At 42.9% G+C, this 23,673-nt stretch overlaps 2 protein-coding genes across 4 annotated transcripts in view; both read left to right on the top strand.

The window, feature by feature from the left end:
* The window catches only part of CEMIP (cell migration inducing hyaluronidase 1), a 114,079-nt gene that overhangs the window by 7,639 nt on the left and 82,767 nt on the right, over positions 1-23,673 (top strand). The window lies entirely within an intron of this gene.
* The window catches only part of LOC130152994 (cell surface hyaluronidase-like), a 50,189-nt gene that overhangs the window by 7,575 nt on the left and 18,941 nt on the right, over positions 1-23,673 (top strand). The window contains 10 exon segments of the mRNA XM_056347384.1: positions 272-477; positions 2,059-2,128; positions 2,756-2,884; positions 3,886-3,971; positions 5,335-5,466; positions 5,587-5,622; positions 6,469-6,621; positions 8,171-8,348; positions 13,659-13,874; positions 21,838-22,046. Of these exon segments, the coding sequence (XP_056203359.1) occupies positions 272-477; positions 2,059-2,128; positions 2,756-2,884; positions 3,886-3,971; positions 5,335-5,466; positions 5,587-5,622; positions 6,469-6,621; positions 8,171-8,348; positions 13,659-13,874; positions 21,838-22,046 (1,415 nt within the window).

The following is a 23,673-nucleotide window of genomic DNA, read 5'->3' as shown; positions in this document are numbered from 1 at the left end:
TGCAATTTTCCTTTAATTATGCCTGTGATCTTCCTCAGAGTAATTTTAATAGCAGTTTCACTGTATAAGAAGATCAGTCCACAGTTATGCAAACTGCGTGTAGTTCAAGTTAGCTCCAGGACTGATGCCTGTGGAGGCACTGCTCGCTGTGCAGAGGGGTGGCCAACCCACTCCGTACATACTTTGGGAATTTATTGATGAGCAAAGCACACCAGTTACAGTTCCTACTGCTGTTAGCATCGCGATCTATGGCCTGTATGCTTTTTTCCAGGTAAAAGACACCATTGGCTATGACACTCTGGGGCACTGTTTCTTCCTTGAAGACGGGACGGAGCAGCGCAATACATTTTATCACAACTTGGGTCTCCTCACGAGGTCGGGGACCATCTTGCCTTCAGATCGCAATGAGGCGATGTGCCTTGCCATCCGCAGCCATGTCTATGGGAATTACATTCCGGTGCCCAGCACCAACTGCATGTAAGTGCTCCAGGAGCTGTACTCAGGATTTGCACCTACCTTGGGCTTTATAGCTGGGTCCCAAAGAATGCTGTGGTGAAACTTTTGAAAGGTGCTATTTGATATTAAATGAAAATTTGTAGCTTTTCCTACCATTTCTCATTTTAAAAGAATTTAGCTGATTGACCATCTTTTGCTTGTGAAATCATCTGTTAACACCTGCCTGAGTCCCAAGCAAGGAGTATTTGCTGCTGGTTATTCCTGTCGGTGTTTCCTGAGCATCATAAATGTGTTAGAGCACTTTGCTCGTTTCTGAACCCCTTTCAAAAGTCTTTTTAATAAGATGTTGAAGGCTCCATGGAATCTGTCCGATAAATGCAAGTTCCTTAGCCCTGGTATAGGCGGGCAAAGATACCACTCACTGCAAAGGGAGGTTTTGCCTTTTTTCACCAGGGCAGAACTGGGGCTGGAGCATCTAGAGGGAATTGGTCAATAGTACACAAGTATATGAATACCTACAGTACATCAGGAGGTTTAGTGAGAATGCAGAGATTAGCATAAACTACAGTGAGCATCATTTAACAATAAACAATATCCTGATATAGCTGACCAAAGTTAACTTCTGTTTTGGAGATTGATGAGCTGTAATGTGGCCACTCAGGGACACAGGTGCTGGTCTGACTGGTGTTTGCGAACACGGCTAAACCAAGGAAATTTGTATTTTCATATTTTCTGGAAAAGGATGCAATGGCCAAACTCTACTTATTATGATTTGTGTAAATAATCTAAATGAATTAATTGCAATTATTGTTGCAAAATACTAAGGTTGCTTATATGGTTAATGGAGATTAATGTGGTTCTCTTAATCCAAACAAGTGTGGATTCTTGATTATGTAGTAGTTAAGGTGAATAAAAAAAATGATTGAGTCTACTTAAAATGATCAGATTCATTGGTATGGTCATAAGAAAAGGTTTACAGTGGTTTTTTTTTTACCTGTGGTCTTTATTTCTGCAAAAGATGTTACCAAATGAAGTAAGACAACAGATGACAATGTTTTCATAGCTATACCCGGCTTCTGTTTGTGCCACTATTGATCTTCCCACTGAAGCAAAAACTCCTTATTTGAACAACCTTCAAAGTGATACCTCCTTAATCTCCTGCTGAACAAGCCATTTGCAATCTGCAAGGACATTTGTTTTGTTTTCCACCTAGAAACTTCGTAAATCCATAGTGAATCCCCTACCTCCTGCCATTGCCCCTGAAGTTCCAGTTCACTTTTCAGACACTCTCCAAGCTGCTTAGCTTAAAAAAAAAAAAAAAAAGAAAAAAAAAGACATTGGGTTTCCTTAAGCTGCATTTAACAGAGCATGGATTTTGTGTTAAGTCTCATATAATTTACAATAGGTTCAGCATGTGGCTCCATAAATGACCATGTCTGACATTACTAGATAGTTTCTTTTCCTTAAAGAGTATCATTAAAAGGTTGTGTGGAGTTTTAAAGTCAATAGGAGAGTTGTGGCTCAAGTCCAGTGCAACGCTATGAAAATGTATCCCTTCCTGTTTGGTAACTGCTTAGGATCATTTTGATTTTGATTTTTCAGGGCTGTCAGCACATTCTGGATTGCAAATCCAAACAACAACCTAATAGAGAATGCAGCAGCTGGTGCTCAGGTAAAATCATTTAATGGCAAGAGCTATGCTTTGCCTCCAGTTCCCATATATTCTGCTCTTATTGATGTCATTAACTGTCAGGGCAATGAATTTTTAGTAAGCCATCATAAAATTCGGATATGTATTTCTGCAACTTTGTCCCTGTTAAGAACGAGTATTTGCCTACAGTTTGTGTGATTTCTCTCACAACTGTGGCTGGAAATAGTGTGTGATGTCTCTTAGCAGATGTTGATTTTTATTAGTAGTTAATAGCTAAATAAAATTTTATAGGTGTATATATAAATATATACTCTCTCCTTGTTATTATCTCTGATGTTTACCCAAATCGTATTTGTGTTTAATGTGCCTGCATAGCAAAGCCTGTGTTTTCTTACAATCCGCCTGAATTTCACCCACTTTGTATGCATTTTTAAAACCCATGTGTGTGCGCCCCAGGGACCCACTGTACGTGGCAAAGGATACGTTGGGAGGTGTAAGATACGGGCTGGTGTGTGTCCCCCGGGACTGGCAGGTTTGGCAGGCTCAGGTTAGAAATCTGGCCAGCGCAGTGGGAAACCCTAAGTCCCCAGAATTACCTGTATTGTTAATTGTAGTGTCCCATTTCTTGGACCTTCCTTTGTCTTTTAGGATGTTGGGATATGGTACATCTTCCACCGGGTTCCTACTGGACAGTCTGAGGGGCAATATCCAGAGGGACAGGCTGAACATACCCCGCTGGGAGTATTTTACAACAACAGAGTCCACTCCAACTTCAAGGCATGTGGATGATTTTCATACGTTTCTGTCAATATAACAGTACGGCATAGGGCTGACCCTGTGTGGTGCTCTGAAATCAGATGATTATGGGCATCTTACACTTGGATAAATGTCTTTTAACACTATATTGAAACACAATCGACTTTTGGGGGTGATGCTCTTTCTAATTATTGAAGAGGGAGCCAAGCAGAATAGGGGTCCCATTTCAGGCACTTCACTGGGCTACCTGTGTTAGACGGGGTATGTCCAGCCCATAGGTACACCTGCTACTAAGTGAGATTTAAGGAATGACAGGCAGGATACTGGGCATTTCTGTTGGCCACAGTGGTGCAAGGACATATAGGGATGAACAAAAGTTGTTTGTGCCAGGGCTTGCTCATCACCTTTCAAAAATAAGACCAAAAATTGAAGGGTAATTCCAAGAAAAACACTTCCCCCCCAAATACAGTGTTGACAAGAAAATGTAAGCTATAAAAAGCATTTTTAACTTATTTCTCAGGATTCTAGGTTGAAATCAGTGCTGTTCTCTGTGCCTTGTATATTTTACATTTTGGTCCATGACAGCTGCTGCTTTAGCCCAAAGCCTTTCAGTTGGCTACAGCAGCTCATGTTCTCTTTTGACTGTCGGGGGACTCGTCACTCTTTATTTAAAGCCTTACTGCTTAACAACACTCTTTTTCCAAAAAGTTATCAAGAGCTTGGCAAAGTCCTTTATTGCTTTCTGTGAGGGAGAGAGAGAGAGTGGGAGTTCAGTGCCTTGCTTTGGGTCAGAAGACAGCCCAAGATGCTGATGCATAACATATGGCAGGGCAGGCTCTGTCCTGACTTCGGTGTGCTATATCCTGTGCTAATGTCATGCTGAGTGGTGCCAAGTGACACCGAAAGGGAAGTGAAAGCCCAGCCTGCAGGCACTGGCTGCCCACGTTCATTGATAAAAATCTGGGCTCTCTGGTCGCTGTTGGGTGGTCTGTTAAAATAATAGAAGTCACGTGCATTTTCAGGCGGGTTTGTTTATTGGAAAAGGAGTAAAGACAACAAGAGCCAATGCTGAAGATCCCAGAGAGTATCTCACTGTCGATAATGCCAGGTAAGCATATGCTGTATGGCTCAGTCTTTTGGATAATTGTATTGCTTCTTGGCTTCTGGATTGTATTTAGCAGATCATTAATGCCTCATTATGGCTGGAGTATCTGAAAAAAACCCACACAAGCTATCTCTGATGTGCAGAGGCAAATACTTCATAGTTATGCACTGAATCGTTTCTGTTATTGCTGACCAAAAATGATAGGCGTGCACTTGGGGTTATGAGGACTAAGCAGTGAAGCACATGAAAGGGGATCCAGATCCCATTACTCCATTGGCACATTTGTAAACTCCAACAATTCTTATTAATTACTTAATAACATACATCTTATATCAACTTACAGATGATGTAAGAGGCTGCTGAGACTGGTCTAGCATTAATGAGGACAATGACGTGGCCTCAAAGCTTTTTGTAACTGCTTTAAGATCTCCGAGTCCCCTTTCTCAGGGTGGAAGCTGGTGAATTAAGGCCATTTTCTCACTCACTGCAGCCCCATGGGTCTGGGTGAGGAGGCTGTGGCAGAAATCAGCCACCGCTCCTGGTAAAGCCTGGGCTTTTTTCCTTCTCCATCATACCCTATCGATGCCATGTTATTATGCTCCCATATGACTGAAAGGGTGACTTTGTGTCCCTTTGTGAGATTTCCCTGCCAGGATCACGCCCTTGGGCACTGAGAAGGCACATCCCTTAGTACATCAGCTGGAAAAAGTAGAAGGTGAGGGTAGACTCAGACAAAGCAATGGTGATTCTTTTCCAAACATGGCACAAATATACTATTAAGACCCAGCGTGGCAAGAAATAGCTTGCAAGAAGTTAAGAAGTGTCCAGTTCCCAGGGCAAATCCTTTTATATGATAGCTTGTCTTTCAGCAGACACAGAAGCATATGGAGGTCTGGTCTGTACATGCGAGGAAAGCAGCTCCAATTACCCTGTTGTCTTTGCTGAATGAGATTCTTGAAAGAGCCTAATTGATTTTCTAGGATCAGCCCAGGGATTCTCAATTGGCCTTGTAAGGACAACTGCAAAAGGACCCAAGTGACTTGGGAAAAACGTTCTCTATGCCTCTAAATCACACGGAATCAAATTAAGGAGTAGCTGTGGATCCATTGAAGTCTAGTGAGAAATCGCCTGTTGATTTTGCTGGGAGCAGAATTTCACCCTTATGAGTGTTTCTTGTTCTCTGCTTTGTACCAAAGCACAGAAAGGAAATCAAGCTAATGGCCTGACACTGATCCGGGGCGTATCGCCTCCCAGGCCCATCACGCCGATACTTGGAAACCAAACGAGGTCTGCCAGGCACGACCTCCTCTGTCTGAGGTCGGTTCCTATGTCTCCTGTGCCACATTAACTGAGCTCCTTGCTTCAGGTTTCACCCACATCAAGATGCTGATCCTGAAAAGCCGCGAGTTCCTGCTGTGATTGATGGTCTTATTGCTTTTAAAAATAATGACCATGGGGCTTGGGCCAGGGGCGGCGACATTATTTTCCGCAACTCGGGGTAGGTTACTGTAATTATGTGTTATATCATTCCCCTCACAGCAGGCATGAATAGGCCTGTAGGCCAAACTCACTGCAGACATTCCTCATCATTTACACCATTGTGTTTCTTCTGTCCCAGGTTTTCAGACAATGGAATTGGACTCACTCTGGCAAGGTAATTTCTTAAAATGGACCTTCTTCCCACTTTTTTCCCCCAGTGTAACAGGCTCAAGAATGGAAGCTGAGACACTCCCCTAGTAATTACTGTAAGACACAAGAAAACCTCACATTTCCCTCCCAGACCACATCAAGTCTTCCCTGGGCTGCCGTTAACACAAGGGGCAATTTAGCCTTTCATTCTTTTTGCCTCAGCACATCTGGGGAATACATCTAACTGCCGAATATTTCCTTTTGGATGGTAGGTCCTGAACCAGTAGACTAAACATCTGGAAACATCTGGCTCTGAATTTGGGGAGACTTTTCTTCTGCTGTAGCCTGGTGGAGCAGCATTGCCTGTAACTCGTGTGCTGCCAGGGTGGGGGGGCTGGGATGGTCCCAGGTGGTGGCACGGCAGGTCTCCTGCCTCCTCTGCTGGTGTCTACTGTGCTCTTACTGCTCTCATCTCAACCCCTCTGGCCAAAGACCTGCAAAAATAAGCTGTATCCAAAGCCCACTGCAGTCAATGAGAATCAGTGATATTTAGCTCCTGCTTCAGAAATGTAGCTAAAAATTTATAAAGCTACTCGGTATAGAACAATTAAATGTGTATATATATATATATAAGGTAGAGCTAGTTTTACCCAGACTGAGTTCTCTGTATTACTGATGCCTGAGCACTGAGCTACCTCGGCACTAACTTGCTGGTTCCTATACAAATTTTAAAGCAGACTGTTATAACAGTGCACGCACTTTTTTCAAAATTAAGAAAGGAATTCTACTGTGTCTGTGATAAAATTAGAAGTGTTAATTAATCAGTTGCGCCATGCTGTATAGTTGTTACCTGGTGTTTCTTTGCTTGTAGTGATGGGACTTTCCCGACAGACGAAGGCTCCAGCCTGGAGGTTACGCGCTCCATTTTTGTTGGAGAAAGCAGCAACACTGGCTCCCAGGGAGGCCAAAACAGCTACTGGGGAAAAGGGGCAAACGGAGAATACAGAACACTGCCCCGAAACAAGTGAGTTATTCTTCTGCCATTTCTTCTTGGTGTTAGTGTAAGCTAGAGGAAAAGCCTCAGGAATGAATGTGACTACTGACGAGTAATCTATACCAGGTGTTTAAATTATTATACAGGCCAGAAATAATAAGCATCCGAATAAACTCACTCTTCAGGCCAACAGCTTGAGAGCATTCTCGACTGAATGTGTTTGATTTAATTTTCTGCTTAATTTATTAGTCACTGGAGAATGGGTTAGAGAATCAGAAAGATACCAAATGGCTGTTGTGTAGTGCTTCGGTAGCCCAGCATCAAGCTGCCGGCACAGCTCCCATACCCCATGCCACTGTCCTTCCTGCCAGCATTGCTGGGCAAACGTGGCCGGTTTGACAAAGAATAAACCATTTTTCATTATTGCATCTTCTTTCTCTCTCAATAGCTGTATGCTATTTTCTATTTTGATAGCAGCACAGCCTCCTGTCTAGCAACCACAGTACCTGCCCACATCCCCATGGCAAGATGTGCTTCCCCAAGCCTAAATTCTACCCTAATGTATGTTTTTGGTGATGCTCACCAATTATTAAACCCCCTATGAGGAGTATAAAATTAAGTATTAAGCAGTACTCAGCAGACATGCCACGCACACAGTTCTGACTATATATGTCTCAGCCATAAGTAACCCAGGAATGGGATCTGTGTAGGACAGCAAGAATAACCAGAGCTATCCTCAGTTATTATCCATGTTGTTATTATAATTGCAGTTGCAAAAAAGTTCCTTTGCAGTTCAGACAAGCTCTAATCATATTTTTAAGCAATTTACTCTTGGAAAGGAATATGCCAAAACGTCTGATATCTGTCCTTTCATTGTCCCATAGTGCAAAACAGGATGTAGGGGTTGTACCAGACCCAACTACTAAAACAACAGGTCTGGAAATTGGAGAAGAATTATTTCTTCTCCAGTGGTGTCTCCTTCAATGCTGATGTCTTGACAACCTGTCCATGGACTGATACTGCAGAAACTGCTTTTCTGTATGAAATGCTGTGAACTAGGTGTTAGGGATCTTGTGTGACATGGCTTGTAGGGAGAGGTGAAACTGTGCTGTGCCACTTGCTACTTGCTTCCAAGGAGGCACTTGCCTCCAGGGAGTGTGACTGATACCTTTTTTTCAATCATACTGATGTTTTCCTGAGAAACCCGTCTGCCCTGGAACAAGGAACCTAATGTCAATGCTGCCACACAGCCCTCTGGGTCTTCCCTGTGGCGATGAACTCCTGGGTGGTTGAGGACAAGGGTTTTGAACTGCTTTACCCCAGCATACAAGCCTTAGGCAAGCTGATGAGTCTTTTTTTTTTTTTTTTTTTTTTTTTTTTGGCTCTTGAGCCTTATCCTGTAAAGGATGTTCAACAGAGTTTCATCTTTTGTCAACTGTGTGATGAGTGTCCAGATCTCAGTTTTGGGAAGGGAAGGGTGGTTTAGCTACTCGTTAATACTTTTCTGTGCCTTCCAGAGCAGACTCAGAGTTTGCCCAGGCTTTTAACACAGGACTGTGTTTTGTTTTAAATCCCACAGAACCTTCCCTATTCGTGGATTCCAGATTTATGATGGGCCTGTCAGGATGGCAAAATGCACTTTCAAGAAGTTCACCCCAACTGTTGATAGACACTCAAGTGCCATCGGGTTCTTCATGAAAAACTCCTGGCAGATAAGCCCCCAGAATAATTTGTCACAGATCCTGATGGAGAAAAGTGTAAGTAAGAAAAGCAGAAATGTGTGCTGTTAGATGTGCAAGTTTTTGAAGTTTTTAGAAGTGGTGAAGGATCTACCCTAGAGCAGGAATTTCCAGGCAGTGGTACATGTTGTGTTGGTACATACCATTGATTTAATTTTTTTCTTTTTTTAAAATTAAAGTTACTTATAAGCCAGTAAAATGTGACAGTATCTTATGCCTAGGCAGACATACATTAAAAAATCTGCATTAGAGGAAAGTTTCACCTTGTAACCAGGAGACCCAGAACACTACTTTTAGCTGGTGTGGCATTACCAGCTTGTATATACTGAGGACCTGGTGAGGACCTGGCCTTGGAGGTTCTGAGGGACACGGAGGAAGTGTCAGGGGACAGTAAGCTGCAATACAACTCCTGTGCAGAAATAGCAAACGTACTTAGAAGCAAAGCCATGACCCAGCTTCCTGGGTCAGCACTGAAATTCCTGTTGAGCACCACAGGAGCCTCCCTTGAGCGGTGACAGCAGAATGGGGCTCTCTATCTCTGCCTTGGCAGGAACCGTAGGATGCTGAGCAATTCCAGTCCTTGTTCTGGATTCCTGCAGGGATCATGGCCCTGCACGCTTGGCTTAGGAAATGATAGATTCCACCTGGCATGCTCCCAGGGATCATAACCTCTCCTTAGCATTTTTCAAACAAGGTCCATGCTTGTTAGGATGTCCATGAACTGTAGTAACTTTGGCTTGAGGTTTGGCTTTATCTTGAGGAAAATTTCCATTGCTCTGGGATTGACTAATACCACTGCCTCTGGCAAGCAGTTAGTTTGTCTGTCCCCTCTCTGGTACACTTCAGACCAACAACAGGAGGGTATTTCATGAAAGGTTGACGTTGATTGCTGTCACAGCTCCTCTAAGGAAAACACAGTTCCTGTGTATTTTAGTAAAGAGGTCTTAGTTACCTGAGATGCTTCAGGGACCTTTGGAACAAGAAGAAGGGCTAATTTACCTAATAATACCTTCTTTATGTCCTCCCTTGGGGAAATGGTTATAAGGTGGTCAAGGGGAACAGGAATGACAAAATCAACCTGGAACCAAGGAGGGGGGCTTAGAGAAAAATGTATGATGAAAAGTTCAATTGGTGGGATGGAAGAGTGGAAACTTTCCTCCAGTAATGGCTGTAGGACTCAGTCCAACAGAATGGTTTCAGGCAGATGATATCTGTACACATTAGCAAGGGGATGATTGCATCTTGACTGGCTGAAAGTGCAGCTTTTTAATACAGTTGCACCATTTGAGGCCAATAAGCCTGTTAAATATCCCAGCATTTTTTGACTGAGAGGCAGTTTAGTACTGCAGGGCCTTTAAGATCTGAGGCTTTCAAGGTAAAAATGGTCAGAAGACTTGCTGAATACTTCTGCAAAGCAAATGAAAATAGTACAGTGTCAGTGGCAGCCTATTAGAGAAAACCTAATGACATTATCCCAATAATTATTATATGTCCATTTCCAAGAAATACCATTTCTGTAGTTGGTATTTTGCCAACTTAAAAACCATTTATGTTTGTAACCACCTGCATCCCAGCACTTTTCTGTTATATCTGGATTGAACCCAGATGTGCTAAATCTGATTTCAGACTTGAAGGACCACGGTTAGTTTATTGTTTTGTCGCTAATTGCTAATATGGGACAATATGTCTTTGACTAGTTAAGATAGAGCCTGTAGACAGTTTTAATTAATTTTCCATCTCCAGGCTTCATTTTATTACTTTTTAAAGGGTAGCTAAGTACTAATTCCCTAAAGGACAATCATTTTACCGTTGTTTTTTGAGAAGAAATTAAACATTACTGCAAGTTGTATAGTAATGACAAAACTATTAGTCATGCTGAAGGAATAATTGTATAATTAATCAGACCAATCAGCAGATTGGTTAGACAACAAAATAATACAGCCAGTCAGGTCTTGTTTAATTCTGGCATGAAATAACAGTCAAGTAGAACAGAAGACCTAAATAGTACACTCCACAAAAAGTATTCTAGGTGCTTTTCCACCGACAAACTCAAATCTCACGTATTAGGATACTGTGCATTTATCAATAGCAACATTCTTGCTAGGCTTGTTTGTTTGTTTTAGAAAGGGTGCCTTTTAAAAGTGATTTCAAAGCAGTGGAAGCAGTAGTTGGTCTTAACCCACCTGAGGGCATGACTGATGATAGTGGTCTCCTGTCAATCTAGTTACTGTGAGTCAGTAGGACTTTGAGCACTCAAAGGAGATGGCCCCAGTCCAGAACAGAGCCATGCCCAAACAGGACACTTGTGCATAATTTCTTATGAAAACCTGGTGTATCTCTTTTTAGTCATAAAATAGCAGTGCATTCATCCCTCTGTCCTTTTGTTGCACAGCTCTGGTAGAGTGAGGTGAGGAACAAGAGGTTGCATGTGACCTTTTGGACTCCCATGAACAAGGCCACCTCCAGCAGGTGCAAAAGACTCATAAACTGTTCCAGTTCACGTCCGTTGCTAGTAGCCCCTCTGGTTATTTTTCCCTGCAGCCAGGAGCTTAGGAAGGATTCAAGCCTATTCTACTCCTCACTGTGCCACACTATGGCATCTCTGAAACTCCCTGTGACAAAGAAATCCCAGTGGTCTGTGTTGGGTGGATCTGTGGCCCCCAGAAGAGCTCAGAGGGGTCAGCAGTGGCTCCTGGCTGTGGTTTAGCGACTCCCATGGGATTGCAGTCCTGCTTAGCTAAGATAGATGGGCGCTTCCTAATGTTGCCTTTGCTATGTTTAGCTTGTGTTGTCTCAGTGCTGGGTTTCTGTGTCAAAGCAGAAGCTTGCAAACAGTTTGTGATGGGAAAAAGAAAAGCAAACACTGAGTTAAAGTGCAAGCCTGTTATCCCCTGAAAAAGTGGGCAGAAAAAGCCGCACCCAACCCTAAAGAGACTCCTGACCAAAGGGAACTTGGCAGGGGAAGAGCTTGCATCACTCCAGCAGAATAAAAGCCATGCTGATGGGAGCAGAGGCTTTGGGTGGTATAGAGGAAGGTTTGCAACGCTAGTTGAAAGTAGTTTCCTTAAAATGGTAACAGTGATAACAGCAATACAGCTTTTGTTGGCAGCTTGTGCCAACACTTGAATTTTAGGAGAAGTTACACGTTATTAGGATGTTTTCCAGTACATTATTAATATTTAATATAGCAAGTGCTTTGCGATGCAGTCTTCAGGACTTCTCTGCAGGTGTGTTAGGTGTGCTGCCTTTGGACAGGTTGAGTTAGCATATTCCTAAGAGGTTACGTACTCACATAACCATCACCTGTTAGATCTCCCTGTCAGGCTTCAGACAGGTAATTCAAGTAACCTTTATACCGTATCAGTCACAGGTAGTCCACACCTAATGGAAACTGGGAGTCTGAATAGTGGTGTGGTAGCTAGACACGACCTGTCTCTGCCCCCTCTTCTAGCTCATTCCTGGCTCCATATGGACATACCTGAGGAGCTGAGTCTTGGCTCATGTGTGTTCACTTAGAAAAAAATACATGTTGCCATAGCTGTAGCTGTAAACTCAGTGCGCCCCTGTCCTGCACTGTACAGAAGTAAGGTCACCTTGAGACTTACAAAATAAGTGACATGACTTGTTGGCATTTCCACTTTGTTTCTGACTTTCAGACTTTCGGGAGGAGAATGTTAAGAGATCAGATTAGCGTTAGCACCAAAACTGTCTGCTGCTGGATGGAAACACTGAGAGTGTTAACCAAATGTAAGCTGTGCTGGCTGTGCCTTGGTTTGTTTTGAAGTACAGACTTTGTTTTCCTCCCCAGTGAAGTGCCCGTTTTAATATTCATCTCCGCAAGTGCACTGTCACCAAGTACTAATGATGCAGCTTTGAGCACAGTGTTTATGTTTTTTTAATATCTCCTCTTTTATAAATTAAAATGAAGGAAAACCCCCAAGTTTTGGGTTCCTCCTATTTTGCCAAGTACCCCTTTGGGCAAAAATTTTCTGCTGTAAGAAAAGGTTTGAAACACTAAAAAAATTTATTTACACTTTACATATCTATATATACTTTATATACACTTTAAATTTCCATGTCTTTGAGCCTTCTTTAAATAAGACTGCTTCCGGTGTTTGTTTATAAGACTCAGACAAGAAGGTGGCAGAAAAATGGTTCTAGGCTCTAATTTAATTTTAAAGGAATAAAGGCTTTTATTCTGCAAGTAGCTCATGCTGCAGTGGTTCATTCTTTTTAAGCCAATGGGACTTTCCACCTAACTCAGAATCACAATAACCTTCCTATTCTCCAAATCTGTTCTGTTTATTATTGTTAAAATAAAGCCTTTAAAGCGCTTAGCAAACTTGCAGCCCAAGCGTGCTGACCCTAATTCTTACTCATGTGCACAGTCCAATTAAAATTAGTTGGGCTAAATAAAACAAATTACAGTTCTTTGGGTCAGCGTGATCCAGTCGCTATTTATGCCGCCTGCTTTTATACACATTGCTGCAGGATTCATTCAGAGTGCTTGACCTGGAGTAATTATTTTCTTGATTGCTTCAGAACTTAATCATCACACACTGTATTAATTTTCTCTGCAGATATTAAAATAGTCTATGCTTTTTAGCTGAACATCTGCAGTTTCCTTGTTTTGTTGGACTTTCATATCAGGACAAATTCTTTTACTTAGCTACCAAAAAATCTTGAAAACAGGCCTACGCATAACGAGGATAATGCTGCTTCCTGATATTTTTCTTTCCTAGAAAAATTCTTCAGGGGCCATACTTAAAGGTCTTTTCCAACCTAAATGATTCTATGAGTCTGTATGTGCACAAGAGCCAGTTCTCAGAATTGCTGTCACTTTTACAGGGTTTCTAAGATTTTAGGAGGAACAATTTGAAAAAAAATGGCACTCAGAACCGTTTAGAGCAGCCATTGAAAATATACGAGAAAATTCACTGTCTAATAATTTTTGTTTCTTTGATCACAGCTGTGATATTCCTCAATAAATTTCATAATCTTCCAATACTTCCCTGCCCTTTGAGTCATCCTCTTCCTTTTGTCACCGCACAGTTTATTGCTGTGTGATTTCAAGGAATACATGGTTGTGTGGGTGCATTTCAAAAAGTCTCATTTTTGTGAAAATATCTCCCGGGATTAAGAAATGAGGGGGAAAACCAATACAGTTGGAAATCTTTCTAACTTTGGGGAGGCAAAACAAAACTTTTTACTCATACAATAGAGCTTTCTAGTCCTAACTGTATCGCTGTTTTGGCTGTTAAAACACTGCAAACCCAAGTCCATCCTTAGAGCTAACCAGTAATTTTCCTTCTTATTTTCTCCTGCTAGGTTGGACTGAAAGTGTTTTTTGGCAGATCAGGCCAGTGGTTTGGAAACAACGATAATGACGGTGACAAAACATCTGTCTTCCATGATCTGGATGGTTCAGTGACAGGGTATCCAGACACTTTCATAGGTAGAGCAGACAACTACTTGCTGCGTCACCCCGGCTGCTTGACTGTCCCACGCTGGAACGGGATGGTGTGTACTGGGAAGTTCGCACAGGTAACGGGGGTGGTGGCAGCAGTGTCGCTGGGCAGGTGGGGTGGGTGTCCTCAGGTACTCTGCTGAGGGGCCATGGAGTGAAGCCTACTCAACACTCCATAAGATAGCAGATGAATAATAAATTGCGTATAATTTTACTCCTCTCTGTGTTATCTGCCTAATTCCAAGGACTCGGTAAAGCTCCTGTTCATCCATGGCTGCAAGGAGCCCTGTCTCTTCCCGTTGTCCACAACCAGCTGCAAGTTGAAACTGAGCTGGGAGAGAGTTTGCTGTTTTCTAGTTCCTGTTTCCAGACATTTGTCCCCTCTATCGTGGGGCTCTAGTGCATAAGTCTTGTAAATCAGGTTTCAGTAATGGAAGGTGTTACTTCTCTGATACATCCCACTGCATTCAGGATGGTGAAACGGGTGGCTGAGAGACAAACTCACACTTACCTCTGATTTCCCATCCAGAAATCACTGTCTGAGGGATGTTCAGCCTTAGGCCAGGGTGGTCTTAAACCTTCACAGCAGTTTTCTTCAGCCCGCTGGAGTTAGAGACTTTAACTGAGATGTTGACACCTTGGTCGAAAGGGCTGCAAATCCCCAGTAACCTTTCAGTAGGGAAAGAAAGGAAGAGGAATTTGTAAATGGAGGGAAAATGTGACCTCAGAATCAGATCCTGGTTCATTGTATGTTGCTCAAATTTCACCAAGACCTTTGTTGTGGATGGAGCATACTATAAATACATGACTCACCACAGCTTTCACAGTCACCCGTAAGAGACTGCAGATGGCTCTCCTTGCTCCTTTGCTTCTAAAGGATAATAATGTATGTACCAAAAAGGTATCTAGGCCTGTTAAATTCCAGTTACTTGGACATGTTGCGAGGTCTCCTCTCTCCTTGTGCTGAACAAGCCAAAGATTAAGACTGTGGTGGGTGTGCACAGTGCCATGTGGCTTGAGGTTGGAGTGTGGGTACTGGGAACCCTCACACCAGATCTGGCTTTTGGAAGGACCATTATGTTCTTTTGATCCCTGAGAACAGCCCTGCGCTGTCAAATAAAGACTACAGCGGGGCGCACTGCTGGATATGAAAGGCAAGGGTGGATTATGAAGTGATCTTAAAATAAGATCAGTGTTCTTGAGATACATGAGATACAGCAGGTGTGTGTTTGTTTATTTAATTATTAAGAATCTTCTGTGCAATTGAGAGCGTGCTGCAAACTCTTGTCTCATTGGGAGTCAGCAGACGTTGCCCAGACATCAGCAGGTGTGGCACAGGATGAAGTCAGTGAAGAGCGGGCAGAGCTAAAATTGCCTGGAGAGGAGCAGGCTGTCAGGTTTCCCTTGTTGGCATGCAGATTAGTGAGCATGGGGATTAGCAGAGCCTGATTTCCTACAGATGCACCTCAGGATAGGTTTCAAACCTAGACTCATGGTCTTTCCACATTGGGAGATTTCTGAAGGTGCTTTCTCTGTGGCTTCTCTGGTGTGTAGTAATGTGTGAGCCTGCACTCCGGGTAGTCAGGCACAGCGCTCTACTCCCCTTTCCCCAAGGAACTTTTTGCGTGACACTTTTGGGAGTGCAATTATCTTTGAGACCTCTATACGTAATAAGTGCACAGCCAATTCCAGATTATGCATGTCTCTAAGCTAAAAAAATGTATATGCATTTGCTTTAGCTGCACAGCAGAGAGCAGGACTAGCTATTTAAGTGTCTAGACACTGGGTTTATGACCCCTGGTTTGCTATTGACTAGGCATGGAACAGGATTGGGCTCCTATGAACCACTCCCATTGAATTAGGGCTTTGTCCTTGGCACTTGGTTTTGCTCTGTGTCTCTAGAGAAATGATCCTCTCTGCTCTGGCAACCTAACAGTTAAATTGAGAATTGTAAACAAGTAGGCATTTATATTTTTATTTCTATTAATATCCTCCCGGTTATGGCACTCTACACGGTGAGGCAGTTTTTCCACCATAGAAAATTTCCTTGGCTAGGTTTAGGCAAGCATAAACATTTGCTTCTCTGGGATCTGTTCCTTACCAGTGTTTTTCAACTAATCAGCATCCAGAAGGATGAGTAAAGTTCATATTAAATGCTTCACTTCATGGGTTTTGGGTAGGGAAATATATGTATGTGCAGGGTAGGAGAAATTGGTCCCGTGCAGCAGGGTTTGGTTTAATTTGGAGGGTATAATTGTTGGAGTATTTCAGCTTAACCCTGATTCTCAGCACGTTGACTACTGGTGATTCATGTGCGTGCTACACTCTGAGCGTCATACTTCAGCTCAAAAGCCTGAAAGAGTGAATCTAGTTATGGAGAAAGATGGTTTGCTTTGATCTTAGCAACTCTATTACAAAATCTGTTTTTCTTTTCCTTTTCATGTAGCTCTGGTAGGCAACATCTTTCATCCTTCCCTAGTGCAAGCAGGTGAAAATGTCCTCTCAGTTCAAGGAAATAATGACTCCTACAGTACTGCTGAACTGAGCCCAAGATAGTCAGCCTGGGGATGGGCTACTTGGCATGGAGAAATGAGATCCAGGTCCTTCAGCTAACGTTGCAGGCAGATTCTTTCTGAGCAAAGCACCTAGAGTTCGATTAATTTCTTTTTGCTTGGTTTCTCTCATTCACTTCTCATGCTTTTCCTCTCCTGGATGTAATTTGCCAAGGAAAGAAAATGACTGGGGAAAACCAGTTCCTGTGGCAGTGTTTCTAGCTCCACAAAATCCTGGGGACAGATGGTCCTGAGGGTGTTTTAATCCAGCAGCTCAGGTTGACATCCCACCTTCCTGTGCTTGGTTTGTGGTCCCTACTCTCCACCACCTCCAAGAAGCATCATGCCACCTTTCCCACATGGTGTCTAAGACCTTCCTTCAGCAGAGAGCACTAAGAAATGCCTTGTGCTTTGCTTGCAGTGTTGCCTTTTGCTACCAAAGAAGGGTTCTGGGACCAGTTTAAAATAGTGAAATTTACCCAAGCAAGAACTATCGGGTCTGTTGATTCTGGAGCTTGTAGGGTTGTTGTAGTCCAAACAAGACCAGCCCCTATGCTTTTTAGCGACAGCTGAAACTCTCATGTTGTAATGTACATAAAGTGAGGCTTTAAGGAAGAACACTAAATAGGGGGAGACTCACAGGGAAATCACAAGAGTTGGCAGCACCACATCTGGTAATCTCTGTGAGTCACTCAGACTCTGCCAGCAGGGCACTGAGGTCCTTGGTGTCCCAGCAGCTGGTGCAAGAGCCAGTAATAAAAGAAAAATGTAGGGAGAGGCTCATCCCATAGTTCTCTCCATATAGCTGGGTGAGATTTCCAAAGCACGGAGCCAGAGACTCCTCAACACCTGCATTACTGGTTAAAATATAAATGAGATTCCTAAACCATTTCTGAATTTTATATAAATTGTAAGGCAAGTGCCTTGGCTCCCACCGGGTAGCTGAAGCCGTGCACTTACTGCTTTCTTGCAGACTTTACAGCAACTCATCAGGAGATGCTGTGAAATTTCTCCTTTTTGGTATTAGTCTTTGTTAAAACAAGCAGAGATTTTGGCAGTATGTGCTATTTCCTTTTATAAGCTTAACAAGGTGTGGCTCTTCTAAGAAACTGCCATGTAACTAGATTAGTGTCAGTTTCAAATTAACAAAAAATTAATGCCTTGCTATTATAAAATACTTTAGAAAATGCTGTTGACTTTTCACCAGTTCGCTTAGTCACTACCTTTCTACAGGCAGCTAAAACAGAAATTATTCCACTCCTGTTAGCTCTGTTTCTGCAGCGAATGTTTGCAAGTGCACCGGTCCTGCATCCCCAGGTTACATACCTCCAGCTGGTATTGTGTCCTCAGTACCTGTAGCTGGGTTTGGTACTGATGCTTCTCAATGTAAAGCAAGCAAGAGAGGCGGCATGTAGCGAACGGTGCTTTTCTAACCCCAGGCCTAACCGTTCAAACCCAGGTATCTGCAGTTCTTGAGGACTGTCAGCACCTCACAGACTGGGAAGAAGGAAAAGCCTGCAAGATATTCTTCAGCTGATGGTGTCCGTATTTGAACAAAGAGGTCCAATTTTGATCTCTGATGTATACCGATGAAAAGCCAAAGTTATCTTGCTGATATCAATGACACCTTAGCATGTCCTAGCATGTCTTAGAGAAAGAAAGATACATTTCTTTTTCTTTTCAGAAGAGCTTTAAAGTCTTCACTTGGGTGTTTCGTACAGAAAATGTTTTGCCCTGGGAAATTATCCTTTTTGATGGGGAGAAGGTATGTTTTGAGCATCTCATTTTTAAGGTATTTTGCCCCAGCTTGACAGCTGACAGCACAGCAGGACAAAAGCAATGTTAAAGAAACCAGAAGGCAAGCAGACCTTTTCTCACTGTTCCAGTACTTTGTGTGTTGCTTATCTCCATACTCGCTATCCAGTTGAATAGCAGATCCCCCATGAATTGTAAAAGAACTTATCTTCTCAGTTTCACAACCTACTTGGGAGAATTGCCATGTAAGCACAGGGAAATCTGACACATCCTTTTAGCGTGAAGTGTTAAGCAGCTAAAATGACAACTATGTCCATTAAACCTTCCAGGCAAGTAGAAGGCTTGCGTTTTATAACATGTTAACTAGCTTTTCTTCTCCTACTACATTAAGCTATCACCACTTCTCATATTTTGAAGTATCTTTATGACCCACTTTCTTCTTGTATATATTTTGATAGAGCTAACCAAAAATTGTGGAGGTGTTGCTAAGGAAGATGGATTTTTCATTCCAGAAAAAATTATCTTGTTGCTCTCCTTTTTGCTCCTACTCAGAAGCATTTTGGCCCTGCAAAGGTAGATACACGGAAGAAAAGTGATAAAGGTTTCCAAGTTCATTTTGAACCAGTAAAGGTGTCACGGAGTAAAGGCTTAGGAAGAAAGCGGCCACGCGGTGACATCCTGAGAGCACTATGCTGGGACAGTGGCTGATGTTTCACCGACCTGGGGCCAGTGGAGCTCAAAAGGTTCTTTTTACTTTGTTCATCTCTTTAGGAATTAAAAGCAGCCTTTGGTGGATGGATCTCCTGGGATTTTTCTTGAGTAATCTATTCATCTTGACTGCAGTCCTAAAGGGGTAACAAAACGCAAGTACTAGGACTGACGTGAGTCAGCATCACAGAAGGGAGGTCAGGGATTTCATGAACAGGGATTGGATTCCCCTCTTGTCCCTTCTTCCCTGAGGGGAGAGGCCCAGAGAAAGGGACGAATGGGAAAATGTGGGGTGCTGCTTTCTGTGCAGCTTGGTGTGTTCAAGAAGGACCAGGCCACCAGGACTGATTCCAGAGCTGAGCCCAGTTGCTGCAGGAAACATCTCAGCTAGTCCCTCCCTGCTCCCAGTCAGAGCCCTGTTGACTAGCGATGCTCCACCTGGGCAAGAGCCTCTTCGTGTAGGGTTTACATTGCTTGATCAGCTACATGTGGCCTCCTTTAGGGGTAGATGTTTTGTAAGATCCACTGGATACACATGTGTATTTCTGTGGGACTGAAAATCACATCTTTGGTGGCTTGCAGTTCTAAGGCATTCTCTCAGTGGCCACTGTTGGTCATTGCTGGAGACAAAGACAGTCCACAGATATTTCTGTCAACACAGACGTGGCATTTTCCCTTGTTCTAGTAATCACTGTTCTCAAAACAGCTGTCACCGTTATCCTGAGTGTCAGACCTGTGACTTGTTCCCTCGGCACTTGGAGGAAAACGCTTCCAGCAAATCTCTGACACGCTTTCCTCATCATCTTACTGAAGCACTCTGCAAACTCTTCCAGCACTTTCTTGAATTCATTAACAACCGTTGTAGAGAGCAGCTTAGGCCATGCATAGCACTCTCGCTCTCTCTTTTTTTCTTTTTACCCAAGTACCTCAAGGTCTATAAGAAACGTTTGTTCTTGGTAGTCTGTAATTTAGGAACTTTTGGAGCTCATTGAATGCATTTCCTTCCCTTCTTCATTTATTTTATTATTGGTGCATTTAATTTTGTGGTAAATGCACAGCAGCTACCATCGTAACATTCTGTGCTTGAAGGACACAGAAGGAAATAATGTGAAAGTTTCTGGTGGTGGAACAGAAACTCTTGCCTCTTACTCAGAAAGACACAAGTGGGGTATTATTTTGCAGTATCAGAGTTCATTCCAACCGTTTTTTGTCACAAAATGCTGTTTTGATTGAGAACAATTAATACATCGATGGGATTTCAGGTCTGAAGGTACCTTACTGATTACCTGATCCAACCTCAGCACTTCCCCATCTGGGTGGGGACAAATGAGATTGAAATGTGGTTTGTTACATTCCCTGCTACTGACTTTCTAATCATGGTCTGAATGTGAAGGGAAAATAGGTTTTCCTCCTTGGTTTCGTAGATACAAGAGGTCTTTTATCAGACTGTAAAAACAGTTATTCTTCCTTGATCCATCATGAACGAGCAAATGTGCTGCTGCTCAGAGGCTGGAGTGAATTACTTGATCAATAGTTTCAGCCATCAGGAAAAAATCCTGTTTAATGCAATTCTGCGATACACTTCAAGGGTCTGCAGATACCACTCAGGACAGGTTTTCATCATTAAAGTGCAATGGTGTAAAAGGAGGAGTGGGCTGAATATCCAAGAAATATTTACAACCGTTTTGGGATTATTTCTTTGGCAAGAGACCCAAATTTTTAACTTGAGCATTCAGCATGAGGCTGCTGAATTTGGGGTGAGGTGGGGGGTAGGTGGAGGTGGGCTGTCTTTTGGAGGTCCTGAGGAGCACAAGCTCAGCAGCAGGAGCAGATGCAAGCACAGAGTCCTTCTGAGCGTGAAACTGGAACTAGGGGCTGAACTAGCTAGAAACCTCAACTAAAATAAGCCCGTATATAAACCAGTGAGAGAGAGTCTGGTTTTGCAGAGCTTTCAGTCTGTGTAGACAAGAAGGGGAGAGACAGGCATGGAGGTATGAGGGGCCGAGGTCTCATAGCCCTGCATTAGAAGGCAGATATCCTGATAGATGGAGTCTCTACCTCAAAGGCAGAAACTGTTTAAAAACAATTGTGCTGGATGGATGCTCAGAAGCTCAGACATTTCTGAGCTAATGTGGATTTTTATGTTGGATAGTTTAAGTTTGTGATGTAAAGAGCACTGTGCGGGAGAGTGAAGGAAGCAGAAGTATAGGTGTCCTCACCTGTCCTTGCTGCTTTTGAAACCCTTCAAGGTATATGACAAGCTGTCTGCCACAACCCTGCATGCCGAGACAGATTATATGATGGGTTGTGCATCCTCCTTTTGCAATGGAATTTCACCCCGGCAGACGCAGGTAAACATCATGTGTTCAGCCTTAAAACTAACATTTGCCACATGAATTTGCCTTCATTTGAGTGATGGCAGGACAGAAAAAGCATACAGCTGGGGTGTAGTTTGTTTTGAACTACAGGCCAAGGGCATCTGTTGGTCCCTGCACAGAAGAGCTCTCCGCTGAAACCTATGGAACACAGTGTTTAGTCTGTAAGGTCATACAGTCAAGCCATCAAGTTTTAGCCCCCCAAATTCCAGCCTAGTCTGCTACTTGAGAGAAAAGATGTGGATTCCATTAGATACCTGGACCTAATCCAAAGCCCATTGAAATAACTCAAGTTTTCTGTATTTTCAATGGAATAAGCCTGTTTTTAAAGTGCAGTTATTTGAATTCATAAAAAAGAGTTACTTTGCAATATTTCCTTGATTACCCTTCTCCCTTAAGATTCTGAATAGTGAACATTTTTATGGTGCTGTACAATTCATATCTCACTTCACGGTGTCCCCACGAATGGCAGCAGATGCTATTTCTGTTTTACCTTTTTATTTGAACTGGAAATGTTTCAGCAACTTTCCAAATGTTCTGAGCTCTTCATTGGCAAAAACTGTTTGCAGGCAAAAGTGATCAAATGCACATGTTATGGCTGCGCCTGGCTGGTTTAATGGATATGTTTGTCATTTTCCTTTCACCCTCAGCTTTATATTCAGGCCAGACGCCCTGAGAATCTGACCTTACTCATTGCCAGAGCAGCATACCATTCCCATCCCTTGCGGCTGCAAGGCGTGAACAGAGGAGCTCCATACCAGCAGTACCAGCCTGTCGTCATGCTGGAACAGACTTATATCATCCAGTGGGATGGCAGAGCACCTGAGGATATTATCCTGTACCCGATCAACTTCAACAGGTACTGCCCTATTTTGCTAGAAAATGCTCTCTTTTCAAACTGTCTGGTGCTTTAACAATTTCCCAGGATATTCGCAAATGACCTTTCAAATGTCTCAGCAATTTCTGAGGGCGTGGAAGCAAGGTGTTAATGGCTGGCACTTACGGATGCAAAGAGATGATGCCTCCGCTTTCACTTTATTTCAGCTTTTTTGATGTGCAGAGACATTTCTCTTTCCAGAAAGTTTTGAAACAGAATCCAAGTTAGTCCTGGCCTGCTGTCCCTGAAATGTCTCCAGAAGAGCTCTGGCTCTTGTTCATTTGTTTGTACTAGTTGCTGCACACATAATTTATCTCCTATATATATAAAGTGCAGAAATACATCAGAATGTGCACAGAGCTTTGCATCTTTGGTAATCCAAACAGCACTGTAATCACTGTTTCTTTTTACATGAAGTTTAAAAACATTAGGACTCAGTACAGCAAAATTGTAGGCTATGCTGTATTTATATCCCATGTTTTCTTCTAGAGTTATATAAAAGCAGGGTATATCCATTGTAGATGCTGCTTTTTTTCCCTTGCAGTCTATTTCATTTTGCATAAGTTAATTTATGGGTTTTAGTACCATTCCTCTTACTTTAGTGAAATGACTTGTGCTTTGCACTGGTTAGGAAAGTCCTGCAATCCTACCAGCTTAGCAGTGACAGACATCGCCGTGCTTGGTGCAGAGGAGACGCTGCAGGAGATGAGCACCACAAAAAAACCTAGCCATCCCCTTGGGTCCTGCAATTTATGTGACTCCTTTGGTTATTGATAAAAACACAATACAATAAAAGGACAGAGGTATGCAAATGAAATCTTCCATGGGTACATACAACCCAGCCAGACACAGGCATAGGCTTGCAAAGCAGATTTTAGACAGTTTGATGTGAAAGAAGTCAGAGGCACCGAGGATATGAAGCAGCACATACTGCCGGTAAATCTGGCGGGTTCCTAAGTCCCTCCAGTATTATCCACCAAACCCCACACTCATGTGCTGCTCCTCCAGCAGAGCGTCGCTGCGGTGGTTTTAGCTTAGGACAGTTTTGGCAAAAGCTTGAGCTGTGTTTGGTTCCCCTGAACTTTGGACCTGAAGAAGTTTGGGGAAAAATACTGTCCTTAGTTCCCATTATGAATTCCCATGGGAATGTAGCTGGGAAGGGCAGCGTTTTCTCTTTCTGCAGTGCCCGTTGTGGGGAGTGACAAATACCTGCTCCTCTTGATTTAAAGATGTAGTAGCTGTGGGGCTGTGACCGAGTTGCTGGAGGATCAGTGTTTGGACACTCCTGTCACAGAGGAATTATTGGAATTAAATCGCTGCTTTTCTGTGTTAATAGATCTTGGTGCACTTTAAGGAAGAGGAAAACCCATTAGTCACTCTCAGGGAAGCCGAGCTTTTCAATTATTATCTGTCTTAAAATGATTAGTTATTTCCTTGCGGTTGCAGAGCCAAGTCTTCTGCTGGGTAACTGGTGGTTACTCTGTCACTGTGCCAATTAATACTTGCCAAAGCTTTGGCCCATGGTCTTTCAAGCACAGTGATTCAAATCTGAAGGCAGCACTCTGGGTCTTTGGTAAAACTCAGCTTGAAGTTTAGCTCTTGTTCAAGC

The sequence above is a fragment of the Falco biarmicus genome, chromosome 7, assembly GCF_023638135.1.
Source record: "Falco biarmicus isolate bFalBia1 chromosome 7, bFalBia1.pri, whole genome shotgun sequence".
Taxonomy (NCBI): Eukaryota; Metazoa; Chordata; class Aves; order Falconiformes; family Falconidae; genus Falco; species Falco biarmicus.
The sequence above is the reverse complement of the archived record's forward strand: the minus strand, read 5'-3'. Positions and strand labels throughout refer to the sequence as shown.